This window comes from Lepidochelys olivacea (assembly GCF_965140295.1).
Source record: "Lepidochelys olivacea isolate rLepOli2 genome assembly, chromosome: 11".
Classification (NCBI taxonomy): Eukaryota; Metazoa; Chordata; order Testudines; family Cheloniidae; genus Lepidochelys; species Lepidochelys olivacea.
Window position 1 is genome coordinate 34,515,618 of NC_140421.1, and position 17,301 is coordinate 34,532,918.

Here is a 17,301-nt window from a genome sequence, read left to right on the forward strand (position 1 = left end):
AAAGGGCCCAGAGTGTAGTCAAATTCTTGACCCAGTCAACTCCGTATTTTATACGAGGCAGTAAGTACCATTAGACAATCCCTCTCCCACCCCGCCAGCCCATCCCTCACCTCCAAGTACTTTCTCGTAAGCCACAGAAGCTAAAATGCAAACGCTTGAATTATTGCGGTTCTAATAAGTGGAGAGAGAGGTTTTGGGAGCTGATGGCAATGGCAGTTCCAGGACAGCATCACCACAAAGGCTATTCCAGAGTTACATCAAGGAAGGCTGCCTAACAACTTATCTTGACTGAGTGTAAGACAGTTTACATCACTATTGGTATGAGGACCAGTGCACAAACCACTGATGACATGTATATGAGTACATAGATGCAACTATTGTGTTTTTTCCCCTTTTATTTTCCTGTTCATGTTTTTCTCAATACTGCCACAAGACTCAGGCATTTTCACTCGAGGTGTGCCCAGCTCTGCTTGTCAGTTGCACATTTGCTTCAAGAATTCAGAGTGCCACAAAATGTTCTTTGAGCAAGATGGTGGTGGGCATAGAAGATTGGCTGACCATATTCGAACTAGCTGACCCAGCACTTTGCGTTCATGGTATTACAGAACAGTGCATGGTATAAGCAACACATAGCACTCCAAAATTTGAAAAGATGGCTGCTCTTGCACATTTTGTTAAAATACAACAATTTGTGATAAAGAACATTTTAAAACAACTCCACCCTATACCCTTTAAACTCAGCTTTTGCGTTCATAATTTCTTTTTTCAGCAAAAGTCTACTCGAAATTCACACATCCTCAGTTTTAGAAATCATCAAAACCATTTCATGAAAGCCATTCACAAGAGGAAATACTGTACCATGAAAATGTCAGGAAACAAATGCTAAATTTATGCACAGCATTACAAATGAATCACTTTGAAGCTCTGTGACACTTTAATTCCTTAGATATAAACAAGCTTGTGTTTCTTCAAAGACGCAAGGGGGACACACACACACACACACACACAAAAAGACAACAAAAAAGAAGCTTGAAAAAAATTTATTTAAGGCTATCATTTAATATCCTGAAAGCTTAGCCTTTTTATAACAAAGGTTTCAAGAGGGAAGTTCACTTCTCAGACATCTGTGACTGCCAGCCCCATTCTAATAATGCAGATATTTGGTGTTTGGAATCAATCCTATGTACAATTCGACTTCATAGAAAAATAATTTCATTGCTAACTGTAAGTAGAGATATTTTGGCCCTAAATAAATGGAAAATATGAAGACGAGGCATTTTTGTATTCTTAAAGCTGTTACTTTGTGTGTCCTTTTGATAACATCTTTTTCCTATATAATCTTTTGGCAACACTACACTATAGTAAAATTCATTTCTTGGCATGCAAAGCAATATGGCTTATAAATATAATTTATAGAACACAAATTTCAGAATTCCCTGGTGACCAGCAGCTGATGTAGTGAAGAAGATCTTGACTTGTCCCATATTTATTTTGTACTTTTACTGGTATTTCCCCAAAAGGTCCCTGAAAAAACAAAAGGACATAATTAGGACCAGTTACAGTATTCAGAAAATCAAACGTGTGTGGAAGACATTTTTCCTGGTTTAGATTTAACTGATATTAGTTCCACAAACCCTTTAACAACTCCCTCTAATTATAGATTGAAATCACAATTATTTCTATAAGTAAAGCTCTTAAAAAGATTTTTAGTGGATGTTGTTAAACAACTTTTTTCATGTTGTACTAGATGCTAAATTTGCTAAATGCAAAAAAAAAAGGGGAAAAAAAGAAAATGCCAATAAAATTTATATTTTAATAATTATTTTCAAGCTTTAATAATAAGAATTAGTATTTGTTAGCCTACATTCTCAAAAGTGACTAGTGATTTTGGATGTTTCCATTTTTGTGTGAGATGCATGAAAGAGGCCTAATTTTCATAGGGAAGGCACTCAGCATCTTTGGAAATCAAACACCTTACACATGTCTCAATTTGAGCAGTTCTGTCTTTAAAGTGCTTTACAAACATCAACACATAATTCATAAAACGCCCCGAGAATTGGGTTAGAAAATTCTATTTTTCCATTTTACAAACAGGAAAACTGAGGCAAGGGGCTTAAATTACCCACCTTAGCCACAGAGGTTTTTCGTGTCATAGGAGGGATTAGAGCTCAGAAGTTCCTGGCTCCCACATTCTGTGCTCAGACCACTCTTTTAGACTGTATTATTTTTTTTTAAAAAATCTCCGATACGTTTTAATAGTATTTCGGTGGTTATAATTGCTCTGTACATGTCAGTTTCTTTTATCAATAATTTATTTTGGGCCAAATGCTTGTCAAAGTCAGATCCGTGGCAAAACTCCCATTAACTTAAATAGGAACAGGATTTGACTCTTGATACAAAACATAGACTATACTTGGAATGGTTTTGCTTACAGTATATGGCACGGTTGTAGTCCAACATTTTTAATATATGTACGGGTATAAATAAATAGTGACAGTTAAGGGGGAAATGATCTGTCTTTCCTCAGTGTGCTGCAAGTATATTAAAAATTTAAATATACTAAGATTTAAGATGATCAAAATTCAGTCACCTCTGGGTAACTTTTGTGTTAAGCAGCCATTTTAAGAACTCTTTGGCAGCCATGTCATCGAGGATTTTGTTGATATCACTGGTAAAAGTGCCATCTGCATGTCTTCTGTCCAGTTCTTCAGCTGCATTAGCTTCTTCTGAGAAACTTTAAAGGGGAGAAACGGTCAAATAACAGCTGTGCAGACCACAATAAACAAACCTCTTCAAGGGCCTCATTCTGCAGTCTTTACACACTCAAAGCTCCCACTGATTTCAAGGGACGCAAGGCTAGCTCAGTATGAGATTGTTCTATGTTAAAGGAACAATTGGACTACTTCTCAGTGAGAGAAGATGGTTTGGATGTCGTCCTTTCCCATTTAGGGCACTTTTCTCAAAGATTTTTTAAGTGAGTCTTAATTCCTCAATTATAATAATAAAAAAAAATAAAATGCCAGAAACACCAGACCTAATACATCAAACTGCAATTTCCTAAACCAATGTTACTCACAGCTGAGATTAAAACATAATCAAATTCACTGTAAACATAATAAGCTTCACTGTTTAAGAATGAAGTTTTATTACATTGTAGCCAACTGTTTCAGGCAGCTGATTAATAGTTTTATTGGATTTATGAAGTCCTAGATTTATAATTCCTAAGGTATTTAGTGCATGAATATTTACCCTTTTAGCAAAATCAATTGGGAGTGATAGCTTGGTGAATTAACAGCTGCCAATTATAGTATTTTCCTAAATTCTGTGTGTTTGTGTGCTGTATACAGACATATGGGGCCAGTGGTGCTGGAACAATTTTTATAGTGGGATGCTGAGAGCCATTTAACTGTACAATTTTTATAGTGGGATTTAACTGTTTAAACCCTGTACATAATGGAAACTACTTCAAGCTAGGGGATGAGGCAGCACCCCCAGCACCCCTAATTCCAGCACTTATGTATGAGGCCAGATCCTGGCTCCTCTTTGTGCCCCGGAGATCTATTCTAACAGGACAGCCAGAGATTTCCCTGACAAACACCTTTACCCCATTTGCTCCCTTTCACCAGGCAAAGGGGGTTCTTTAATTGACAGGGGTCAAGTGGGTTGGAGCTGGAACACACTGTGCTCTGGTGATCTCTGGCAGGCAGAATAGTCCCCTAGGGGAGCCCTCTAACTTGCATAATTTAGGAGGGCCATTAGGTTGTTCTATGGGACCCCAGAGGCTAGTTTGATCTGGAATAAGGCCAAGGATCAAGTTTTCGGAAAGGTGATTTACACTTACCCCACTTTCCCACCTAGGAATCTGGGCTGAACACAGCTTGACCAGACCTGGGAATTTGGCCCCTAATTTTTACCTCCATTATCTACAGATACACGGATACCTTTCTGCTGCCCTGAATGCTATTCATTACCTATGACAACAAGACTACTGGAAATCAGAATGTCAGTAGCATAACTTGCCACCATTCTCTTTTCAATAGCTGATCTCACTCTTTAACTCTATCTAGGATAGTCAGTCCTTTCAGAATTACTTTATCTGTTGGCTCTTCCTAGACTCCAACACACAATCTTGTCTTAGAGATATTTTATTATTATTAATATTATTATTATTTTGTATATAGTGCCAGAGACATACATGGTGCTTTACAGTGGTAAAATGTATTTTTTCAAAGAACAGAGGGTGAAATGAAATCCCTGCCCTGAAGAGCTTACAGTCTAAAGGCCCAAATAAGTACAGAACGGATAACAGAGGAGAACATTGTAGTTGCTAAGCCATGAAGAGCAGGTGGGGATTTGAAATAGGAAGAGACAGAGGATGCTTGGAAATGATTAAATGGGAGGCTGTTCTAAGTGTAAGATTATAATGAAAGAAGGTATAAAGTCAGGAATGAGAGGAGTGCATAAGCAGGAAAGAGTGCAGCTTGGGATAGGTATATGGAACAAGAGAAGATGTCAGAGCAAAGAGGTCAGAAATGTAGGTGGGGCAGAGCTATGGAAGGGCACTTTGAGGACAGGGAGATGAATCTTGAACTTACTGCAGGAAAGAGATCTTAGAAAGGGAAACGGGGGGGGGCACGGGAGGGGGGAATTCTAGAGGAAAGACTGGTTCAGATTTAGACATGTTGACCTTGAATCTAACTTGACCTTTTACAGTGTAACAGCACATTAAACTCGTCAACATCTTAATTTTAATCTGTAGCAGGACTGAATCATTTAAAATGATCATCTCACACCCACAATGTATCTTAAGATACAAAGAAAAATATGAAATACAGCAAGAATAAAACAAAAATACATTATGGTTCCATTAGGCTTGATTTCTAACCAGAAAAGCCAAACAACATTTCATGATAGGAACGGAGGGATTCTTACTCTCTTCTTCCTCGTCCATTCACTAACCAAGCAATGAACTCTTTGGCAGCTTGACCTTCCAAATAAGAGGTGATGTCACTGGTGTAGGTGCCCTCAGCATGCCTCTCAAATTCAGCATGACGCCTCGAGAGTCCATTGCTGAAAGAAAGGCAGTTCTCTTATGATCAGGACTATGTTATCACTTTATCTATTTGTGTCCTTTGCTTGCTTCTGTTGGCTTCTAGTTCCTGCCAGACCAACATTTCTCATTAGCAGGAAGTTTCTCCCCAAATTAGCCTTCATATTTTCACCCTAGGTCTTAGTTACACCCCCTGGTATCACCCTAAATAATTCCATCATATCCCCCTTTTGTCTCTTAGCCAAACTGTACAGATTTAACTCCTTTTGCGTTCATTTCCTCCAGCCACTGAGCATTTTTGGCTACTCTTCTCTGAAGAACCTCCACTTTTTCAACATCCATTTCGTCGTGTGGTTTCCAGAACTCTTTCAGGTGTGCTCATATCTAGGGTGAGTAGAAATGGACTGTTTCCTCCCTCTCCCTTGACACACTGCCTTTGCATATTCAGACCAAAATTGATCATACTGGTCTTTTCTGAAGCCAGATTGCATTGCAAAATTACATCTAATTTCTTGCTCACTATAACTGCTTGGATCATCCATTCCCTGCCTTCTGGCAGAGTAGACAAGTTTTGGAGCATTTTTTTCCAGATGTATTAGTTTGCATTTATTTTTAGCATTTGTTATTTTCTGCCTATGTTTCAAATTTCTCTAGGGCCCTTTGCATTATTTTTCCATCTGCTTGGCAGTTTGACATTCCTCCCAATTAGTACCATCTGCATTTTTCAATTACATGCCATCTATTCCCCCTTCTACAATGAACAAGTTACATAAAAATGGACCTAACACTGATCCCTGTGCTACTCCGTTAAAATCTCTGGCTGCCTCATCATATATCATTCCTCTTTCATTGGTCTTGTGTCCAGTATTGATCCCCCAACTCCATATTTCTTAGGATTCCCCTGCCTTCACTCACACTTGTGGGATTTTAGTACTTTTTTCCTCTGTACCTTAATCATTAGATTTCTTTATTCCCTAAAATTTCCTTTCCTGAAATCTAATACTCTCATACTGCTACATTCTCGAAGCCATTCCTGAATTCACCTAGCTCACAGCCAGTGGTTCCAAGCTTCCCTATCATAATGAAAGTCTCAATCATTTCCTCCCTAACTGTAAAAATTAGACCCAGAATGCCTTCTTCTATGGCTGGAGTATCTAATTCCTGCATTATAATCATGAAGGTGTAAGGAATTCTCTATATTGTTGGCTGTGTTTCCTGCCCAACAGAAATCTCAGTTGTTTCAATTCCTTCTGAGTAACATCCAGCATTTTAAAGTACCTTGACAGCTGGTCCAGGAATTTTTCATTCTCTCTCTCCTCCAGTGCCGGTTGTCTGTAGCAAAGGCCCAGAGTCATTATATCACTGATATCATATTAGTACATTGTATTGTATGCATAATATGCATTAGCTCATAAAATGCTATTGAATATTATTTGAATGTCACTGTAAAAATCTGTGAATGCTAAACTACCCAGGTGAGCGCTTTGGGGGGCTGTGAATGTAATTGAATACAGGCTCTTGAAACTGTTAGTTCCTTACAAACGCTTCCCGGATTATGCAAGACCCGATTTATGCAAATTCACACTTATGGAAAAAGTTCCGTAAGCTAAAAATAGGAGGTTTTTTGTTTTGTTTTGTTTTTTTGCATAATGGTTGCGGGGGGGTGGGGTGGGGGGGAATACGTTTCCGACTTACGGAAAATTCGAGTTACGCAAGGCGTTCCAGAACGGAATGATTGTGTAACCCGGAGAGCATTTGTACTTCTGTTTTTAAGGACCACCTTAGCAGAGGAAGTTAAAATGTTAGCAGCACTAACTAAAGCCAGAAGGGAACATCTGATCCCCCTTGTATATCATCGGCCATAGAATTTCATCCAGTTACTTCTAGGCTGAGCCCAGAAACTTGTATTTGACCAAAACATATCTTCCAAAAAGGCATGCATTGCCAGTACTTCTGTGGCACAATTGAGGTATCTAGTGGCCGACAAAGCTTAATCCTTGATAAGTGTTCTATAAGGAGACCATAGGATCAGAGTAGAGAAATATGGAAAAGATCTATTAGGTCACTGAGTCCATCTTCCTGCAAGAGTTTCCTTACAGATGACAAATCAGATACCACACTGATACCAGCCAAAAGACTGATGACTATTTTCAACCAATCACTTCTGCTATTTCAAAAAAGATTGAACTAGTATATAACAATGATCTTCCATGGTTGGCTCATTTTTTTGCTAACAATATATCAATGCTATGTTTCAATTATCCTTAAGGTCCTCTTCTCTGATTTATATGCTATCCATTAAAAAGGAAAATAGATCATGTTCTGTGAGGGGAAGCTGAACAGTGAACTGATTCCTGACAGGCACTAAATTATGGCTATATTTGTGCATGGAGATTTATAATGATTTTTCCAATATGCTTACCCGCTTCTTTTAGTGCTCATTAACCATTGCACAAAATCCTGAGCTCGTCTAGTGTCCAAGTACTTGCTGTAATCACTGGTGAATGTGCCTTGTGAATGACGTTTTACTTCATTCAGCTGTCTAGATTCATCTAATGGTTCAGTCTGGGAAGCTTTGAATGATCTATGAATAGTATGTAATAGATTAATCAGCATTGATGATAGCACTTTCTACAGGTGCTATACCTGCACTGACTTCTTTTTTTAAAAAAATTCTATATTCCAACAGAATAAGAACAAAAAAGAAAAAAAAGAAACAAAAATTACTTGCTACAGATATGATTGTTAGCTGGCTGACAGAGTCAATCAGTACAGCAGCCTGGTAACTGCATAACTAAGAGTCTATTAGGACAACAATAAAAAGTTATTGTTAGAAACACCAAACTGGTGTGCTGCATTTTGCAATATAGATATCCTTCTCCGATCCACAGATGAATTAAATACACTGTAATATTATAAGAAACTTTTCCTCAAATCAAAGATTTTGCATCAAGTTGCAGGAAAAGTACAGGGGAGTATATTTGGATTATTCTGAGATGTTTGATTTTTAGTATTTACCTGGATTTCTCTTCTGTGTCTTGAAGAGGATTTTGCCAGCTGCCTTGAATGATCATTAAAAGCAATCCAGCCACAAAATAAATGTTTTTCATTTTCATTGCCTGTCAGAACACAGATCAGGGGGGGAATAAATATAGTCCTCTTTACATACTTTGGAGTCAATATATAGACAGGGAAACCCACTAATATAGAATGGAATGAAACTCCATGTATATGAGAGGAGAATGATAATCCTACATAGTTTCAATGTGTTGCAATTTTCATACTATAACACCAGGTGGTTTTTAATTTTCTGAATTTATTGACTAAAGAAATAAAAGCAGAATCCCATCACAGAGTGCAGTGTCACATCCAGCCACTCTTCTTGCTCTAACTGAGCATTTTTTCTTCATCCCCTCACTTCTAAATTCTTGTGTTTTGTATGCTTTTGTTTTTATCATTTAAAGCAATGAACACCTGTAGGATTGGGCTCCTTGGGTAAAATAGGCAAATTTCAATCCAGAGTGTGACTTTTACAAAAAATAAATATATTTATGGTTAGAAATTTGTGATACAGAAGGTATATGAAATTCTGTTGTGTTTATGGTGCTTTTGATACAATGCTATACCTAGTACAGTCTTAGGTTTTCCATTTTAGTCCATCATTAGATTTACACCTTGCTACAACCATAAAGGGCTGATCCTGATACGCTGTTAGGTGTAATGCATATTGCTGTGGGTAGTTCCATTGACTGTATAAAATTAATAATAAAGGACTAGATTGGGATCTCTATCCTACTCCCTGTGTGGTCTCATGAGTAAAATTATTCACTGTGAGTAAGAGTATCACAGTGTGGCATACAGTACATATATATATGTTTTGGTGGTTCAGCACTACATTGTGAATCCCTTATTCAGACTGATGAACACTTTCTCATACACGTAGTTTCATTGTCTTAATTATATATTTCAGTGAGCAATCACCAGCATGAATAAGGTGATTACCATCTGTTCCTTAGTATGTAAATGCTAAACATTATCATTATTGAATGTACTACTATTAGTTTGATTTAGCTTATGGACCCAATATTGGAGATGAACAAATAATTGATTTTTTTGGTTTGCTGGCAGAACTGGAAAAACATTATTAAGGTTGAATGTTCATTTTGTTCAGGTTTCAGAGTAGCAGCCGTGTTAGTGTGTAGCCACAAAAAGAAAAGGAGCTGCATCCGATGAAGTGGGCTGTAGCTCACGAAAGCTTATGCTCAAATAAATTGGTTAGTCTTTAAGGTGCCACAAGTCCTCCTTTTCTTTTTTGCCATTTTGTTCAGTTTTTCATTTTATTTTGTTACATTTTTGGGTGTTTTTTAACCTTAATTATTTTAAACAAACCTCGCTAAATTTAGAATGAAATGTCATTTTGGAATGAAAAGTCAAAATATTTCATTTTGAAACTGTCAAACATTTTGACTTTTTCTAAATTTCTTTTTCATTTTTTATTCGTCTAAAACTATTCTCCAAATTCTACTCAAATTCATAGTTTTGACTGCCTTGATACTGCATTTTTAATAGATCAAAATATTTGACCAAAATAATTTTGACCAACTCTACCCAATACTGCAAATACTTACTGCTGAGCATAGCCCCTATTACTGCAAGTAGCCCTGTTGAATTCAATCAGACCACTTACACAAGTTAGCACATCAGCGAGTAGCAGTAGATATTTGCCTGCACTGGCTCATAGACTAAAGTGATTTGTAATGAAAGCATCTATGAAATTGAAGCAAAATTATTATAAAGCAGCAAGTAGATTTTAAGGTACTTGCTTTGGGTCAGTTCTTAACTTTATGAAATGATTGTTTAATAAAATTAATTAATATACATTTTGGACTCATGCTTTTGGCTATTAAAAATAAATTAAACAAGCCAAGATATTTAGCTCAAAAAGTAGCTAATCTTCATCAATTCATGCTTTAAAATAAGCATGGATGACAATGTTAATTCACTGTAAAGCAACTGAAATTGTAATAAGTTCACAGAAATTGAATGTCACTGGAAATGTTTCATCATGCATTTGAACTGATACTCTGTTGTATGCCTGAAAGAGCCACTCTCCCATCCATGAAAATGTTCCAGAGAAGTTTATACTACAATCTGAAAAACAAAGGGAGATAGGATAATTGAGCCAGTTGAAATAAAATGTAAGTGGCTAACTAAATCCCTGGAGGCCAATAAAAAAACCTAAATTTAACCTTCCACCTCACTTGTAGTCCTCCTCATTGGTCCAGGTGTCAGAATAAGGGATCCTTGTACGCATCTAAAGCTAAATTCTGCACTGATTTATACCCCCCATAAAATCCCCTGTTTATTTGAATTCAGTGAGCCAGACAGAGTGTCAGTCAGAGCAGAAATGGATCCATTCTATACTGCATTACTTTGGGACCATGGGCTGAGGTAAGAACGGATCAGAAGCCTTGTTGTGTCAGGTTTATGCTATGACACATTTCAGAGCAGGTTTTCAGACATAATTGAGTATGACAACTTGTATCTTCCATGAATTATAAGATCACACACACAACTGGACATTAAACATAACAGAGTAGAAGACTCAATGGACACCAAATACCCAATAATTTGGCAAAAATCTGAGTGGAAAATATAATAAGCCAAGTACTAGGCGATTGATGGATAGCAAGCACTTACCAGAAAGCATTGACTAAGGTTCATTGTTTATTGTAAATTAGTATTCAGACCATTATATTGAGGTTTTCTTCCCCAGAGCTAAATACATATAACTTAGGTGCAGAGCAATGATGCCAGAGAGGAAGTACATAGAAGATCTGCATTCAGAAGTATGTACAGAACACTCAGTGCAGGATATAGAAACCAAACAATCATGAAACTGGATTTCTAAATATCTAGGGGCAGATCCGCGGCTGGTGCAAATTGTCACAACTCAATTGACTTTCAGGGAACTATGACAATTTACACCATCTGAGGATCTGTCCCCTGGTATTAACTGCTGCCAGACATTCCAGCTCTGCTCAGGCAGAGTACACCCTTAGGTAAGGCCCTATTTTCAATGGCATGTTGCTGGCCAATAGCAATACAATACTGCTGGGTTGCAATATAAGGCAATATAGTTAAGTGGCATTTTAGTCAGAGCTAGAAAAATGAATTGAAGAATATAAGGTTTCCCATATTGGATCAGATCTTTAAGCCATGAAATCCATTATCCTATCTCTAGCAGTGGTCAATACCAAATACGCCAAAGGCAAGTAAGTGCCTTCACAGTTGCAGCTGGCTGATCAAGCATCGGTAAACATAGAGAGGAATTCCTTTTTGACCTCCTTAGTGATTAGTTTATGCCCCAAAGCATAAGGTTTAATTACTCCATTTCAACATACCATGCATATTGTATCTAGAAGTGGCATATTGGTCCTAAAACTATTAAAATCCAGCCACAATATTTAACTCTCTGTCCACTTGGAGTTGTACTTCAGTGGTACAACACTGACATCCAATGTTGATCCTAAAGAATACATCAGTTTCACATTTCACGTGTTTAAAGACTATAGGAGAAATCCTGGCGTCTATTCACACTTATTCCTCAGTCAAAAGTTTCTAGAACTGGCTGGATTTGGCATGAAATAGTTTGGTTATTAAATGCTGTTTATGTTGAATATCATCAATATGAAAAAGTTGATCTTCAGTAAATAATTTAGAAATATAAAGAGCATGATTCAAAGTCTACTGAAATCTGTGGAAAGACTCCCATTGATTTCATTGGGTTTTGGGGACAGATCCTTAACCTCCAATCCTGTAAGACTTACGCAAACTGCTTCATGTTATATATGAGAGTGCTCCCATTTACTTTGATATGATTTTGGCATATATTTAAATGTAAGTATGTGCTTGAGTTCTTTCTAAATAAGTATGTTTCCCAGAATCAAGATCTTAGACTGTATCAGCAAGTAGCATTTGGTGAGATTAGTAAAATAGCAAAGATTACAAAGTATTTGCAAGATTTGAAAATCTTTAAGTTAGAAGAAAAGGAGGACTTGTGGCACCTTAGAGACTAACCAATTTATTTGAGCATAAGCTTTCGTGAGCTCAAATAAATTGGTTAGTCTCTAAGGTGCCACAAGTACTCCTTTTCTTTTTGCGAATACAGACTAACATGGCTGCTACTCTGAAACCTTTAAGTTAGAGGAACCTGCCTTTTAGCCAGCCAGCTATTTTGAAAACTGCTGCACTTTCATTACATATTTGTCAAACGTTTTATCTTAAAATTTGAGATGCATTTTTGTACATTTATTCTTCAATATTTAGCATTGGTAATCATGGTCAGTAATAGTTATTTATTTTATATAAGTCAAAGACAAAAGTAGTAACTAGAAATGTGTTCTTATACTATTACTGCTTCATTCTAGAAAACACAAAAGTGTGCCCTATAGAGAAAGAGGAATTGTTAACAAAAGAACATTTGTACAGATTTATTACCTATAATTATTTCTTGAAAGCCAGATAAGACTATTTCCATAGCAAGTGGAACCTGGCTCTTGAACCTGTTTGAGAGGTTTAGATTTTTTGTAGAAACAGCTACAAAAGCTTGTGGTCTCAAGTGTCAAAGTTCCAGTCACACTGAAATAAATTTTAAGTAGAAAATTATCTGTTTTTTTAAGTTGGCTAATGAATTCATTTCTAATTCCTCTCCAATTAGAAATTAGAAAGTACATTTCAAATCCTTCCTTTCCTTCAGTTTCAAAATGTATTAGCTAAACTGAAGTTGTTACAGTGAGACACATAAAAATTAACAAATCAGCTGAATGGATGTTCTTAACCAGGATCCTAGCCACCAGAGAGACTGTCAATAATATGTATTTATCAAATCTTGATCAAAATGTTTAAGGCTGAAAAAAGTTATTGACTCATATAGCATTTACTTTGCATTTGGAATTACAGAGGAATATTTTTTCTTGATAACCTGGACTTTCACTAGTCTTCTGAACATATTTTACTACAGATTTCTTTAGTGTACTGTGTGGAAGCTGTACTTGGATATATTGCAACAAAGTTTGCACAAAGAATCCTGCTAAAAGCCCAATTAATTCCAACAATCAGTCGAGTTACATAATGGCTGAATAAGGAGAAATATTTTTATTTGAAAATTAAAATGTGAATAAGAATAGATTTCTGGAGATATGAGACTGTTGCAGATAGTACAGGTTATTAATTATGAATCTACTATCTCTTTAATGTACATGTAATTTACTACTAATTTATACACACTACACTGTAAAATGCATTTATGGAAAAGTTACGTAGAATGTAATCGATACCTTTCTAGAAGTTTTTTGCACCATCCTACAGTATTCCACAACTGGGATATAATTCTGTAGTAAATTCTGTAGGTTCAATTCTGTAGGCTGGTTCAAAATAACCAACAGGAAGGTTAAAATTTTCTATTAAATGATATACATAACATCTATAACTTTCCCATATGGCATTTTATGGTGTAATATATATAAAATGAATGAAAACCACATACTTTCAATGGAGTTAGACCAGTGTAAAACTGTTGTAATGGAGTGGCAAATCTACCTTGAGATATTTTCAAGTAATTTTTATAGAAACCTATTTAATATATCTAGTCCCCTACTACTTTCATCCCTATTAATTTCTATCGGACTTTTAGGATGTTTCTACAAGGAATGACGATGTTTAAAGTAAAAATGGTTCAGTATCTGTGAAGGACACATGTCTAGTAAATGGTATTTGAAAATGTGAGTGTAAGACAAACAACAAAAATCAATATTTATGCATAAGTGTTTAACATTTAAATTCTTACTATAATGCATTTCTTCCATGAGTCCATGTTTAATCATCCTCCTTTCTATCATTTCTGTCAGTCTTAGAAGTTGATTTTGATCTTTGGATCATTCTCTCTTAAATTAATTGCCTTCTATTGAATAAACTAAAACTGATTAAAGTTTAACTATATACACTACTTATTCATGCCAAATATAAAAAGATGATACATAATAATAAATAATAATAATAAAAGAAAAGCTTAAAAAGCACCATTTTGAGAGATCCTGTATTTGCTTTACAAACCTTGGACAGAACAATTGCACTCAACCCATTGAACAAATCTTATTGGTAGCTAGCATGAATCTTACCTTCTTATACTTTGAAGTGATGCACAGCGATTGGAGAAAGAGCAGCTACTCTTCTGGAACTTTGGGAAACCTTCAGGATCCGGAGATCTGCCTAGCTGCCTCTGTGGCTCAGCCTTATATATACTGTTCAGCTCTAGTAAGCATTATGAGAGTGCATCATTGCTGACAGTTTCCTTATTCAACTTAAAAAAAATCATATTTGCTATTCTTTACTTTACATTTGACAATTTTTACAAGCAATTTCACATATTGACTCTGCTTACTGTATGACATCATTGTGGAGATGGGTCCTTAATGGAGACGAAAAAGGAATGAGATGTCAATGTCAAAAGAAGTAAATATCAATCAGGAGGACATTAGGGCTATACACAATTAAGTAAAGGTGCTAGGAATCAATGCAACATGTCCTTCAAATTCAGGTTTGCCTATCTGACATTTAATTTAAAATTGACGGGTGAAGTCCTAGCTCCACTGAAGTCAATGGCAAAACTCCCATTGATTTCAGTGGGGCAAGGACTTCACCCATCAATTTTATAAGTTTAATATAATAAAATAGTAATAATAATAAGAAGAAACATGTACCTCACACAAAGTCTCCCACAACCAGAGAAAGGGAAGACTCCATAAAGTCCACCAGAGACCTTGCTGTGCCGATATAATTAACTCAAGAAAAGCTGAGATACTACTGTGATGGGCACCAGTACAAAACCCTAAACCAGACAGATTGAATGTAATAGAAACATTTGGTTTCAATTCAAATTATGTCCAGGTGCAATGTATCAATTTTGTAAATTCCTACGTATGAGAATATATGGTACATGTGTGATCTGTACGCCAAATACTTGTTACATAACTGAGATCTACATCATGCCCCTTAGATCTGCTCATATAGCCTGGTGCCCTGGAAATGAGTTTAAAAGAATAATACAGGCCCAGGCTGTATTATATCATGTAGAGTTGCCCTTCAGAGTGAGTCCTTGGGGCATCAGTGACAGGATCAGAAGCCCAGCTCTGATGAAGCAGCATTGCCAAGGAGGCAGGAGGGAAGGGCACCAATGGCCGGAGCTGGCATAGAGGCACAAAGCTTCTGTGTACATGGCCCTGGGATCTGAACAGATTCCTGAGGATCTGCCAGTGTTGTGGGATGGGTCCTTCATCCTCTTTTATGAAACAACAGTCTGGGGTCTCCAAGAGGAGATCCCAATGGAGAATTCCTCCTGTGGTTTTTTTCATGGGTTGGGATCCGGATCTGGAACTACCTGCTAAACCTGTAAGTACAAATTGTAACAATGTATGTACAACTGACAGCGCTTATTATATTTGTAAGTGATCAGATGGTCCAAATTAGATGTTAGAAATTAAGGGCTAAATGCTCCCCTGAGCCTAAAGTTCTGCTTGGTAGAGGGAGGGGTGTGGGATCACTAGGAAGCCACTTACAGCTCACTGAACCTGTGCACCAGCAGTGGCCCCAGCATGAACTAGAGCATCGTAGGGGCTAAGTTATGATACTGGAGTATGGTCCCTAAAGATACATCCTCTCTCTCCCCACCTAACCCCTCACACCAGCAGAGTTCTCCTTCATTAGAAGAATTCTTTGCTGGCCGACTGTGGCCAGATTCCAGCCACACATACTGCCTGAGCAGCACGAAAGGAGTCAGAATATAAACCAGAATCTAGCCTCTAGCCTGATAAGCCTAGATCCTATATGTAATATAACAGCAAATACAAATTGTAATGTATGCTCACCAACGCCCCCATAGATACCCATGTAACTGTACAGTATTATTGTATATACCTAGGGAACAGCAAATCTCATCACGTCATGCCACCTTACACTGGCCACATGGTATATTTTAATTTCTAACATTGTGAAGTTATTACATTGCTCCACTCACAGGGTCCATGTACTGAAGCCAATGTTCCCTGTAAGTTTTCTATATGTGAAGGACAAATGACTGCTTGTGCTGAAGTTTAAAACTTAAGTGCACAGCCTCTTCCACTGCTATTCCCTATATTCCTCCACTTTTCATTCACTCTTCCCCCTTCCTACATCAACTCATTCTCCCTCCTCATTCATTTCTTCTCCCATCAATCTCCTTTTTATACCTCCCTTCTCTCTCTCATTTCTCTCTCCCTTATCTTTATTCTCACTCCCCCCAATCCAAAATGTTTTCAAATCCCCGATTCAATGTATGGATTGGGATTATGTGCTTACATATATTAACACATGGATCCAAATACTGCAGGTATATCGCACATACTTTGGCTTTTCAAACTTTTGTCTGAAAGGTGTGTTAATATCTGTATAATTCCTCATCCAACACAACCTCACTGCACACACACACAAACTCACCCCAAACTAATCCAAGGCACCAATCCTCCCCGGCACAGACAGAATGAAACAGGTCTGCAGCCTCTACACCAAGATGTTTGGGAGCCAAATTAAGCATTCACACAACTTGCAAAACCCAAATCCATTCATTTTAGGGAACCCCAATACCACTAAAGTGCCTTGCCTACCTTGCCCCAAATTTTTAAAAAATTTACTCTGGACTAAGATTTTAAGATTGTTAGGTATGGGGGGCAAAATCAGACTTTAAATAGGAAAGTGAGTCGAATCCTTAAATATCACAAGGTGCTGTGTCTCTCCATCATGTTGGTGAACTTTCCTACTCATCTATGAGAACACACCAGAGAGCAGTTCTGCAGTTCCCAGGCAGGACAGCAGATGGTGTTCAGTTGGCCTTTTATCAGTTTCTTGCCCAGTATGGTACACAGATAGTCCTTTTGCAATGGACTGCTACTAACCTTACTTTACTGCATGTTGAGTTTTATTTATTATTAGTTGAAAGATACACAGCCTTCCTAAATCAGCTCTGCAAAAGATAATACAATATCACCTTCCCCAGAATCCTGTCAGTTCTTTACTTCTTGTTTGTTTAGTCCTATTTATTCTCTAGTGTAAAAATAAAGACAAGTTTCAAAGTAGCAGCAGTGTTAGTCTGTATTCACAAAAAGAAAAGGAGTACTGTAAATAGAAAACTTTATTTTTACAAAAAGAAAAGAAGTACT

General features: G+C 37.0%; 1 protein-coding gene across 1 annotated transcript; it reads right to left on the minus strand.

The window, feature by feature from the left end:
• Positions 1-1,097: 1,097 nt before the first annotated feature.
• GCG (glucagon) lies at positions 1,098-14,306 on the minus strand. The gene is made up of 7 exons (XM_084643803.1): positions 14,230-14,306; positions 8,069-8,169; positions 7,473-7,634; positions 6,329-6,382; positions 4,933-5,070; positions 2,591-2,734; positions 1,098-1,524 (listed from the first exon to the last, which is right to left on the minus strand). The coding sequence occupies exons 2-7, from the start codon at positions 8,164-8,166 to the stop codon at positions 1,500-1,502; spliced, it is 621 nt and encodes a 206-aa protein (XP_084499929.1). The 5' UTR covers positions 8,167-8,169; positions 14,230-14,306; the 3' UTR covers positions 1,098-1,499.
• Positions 14,307-17,301: the final 2,995 nt, after the last annotated feature.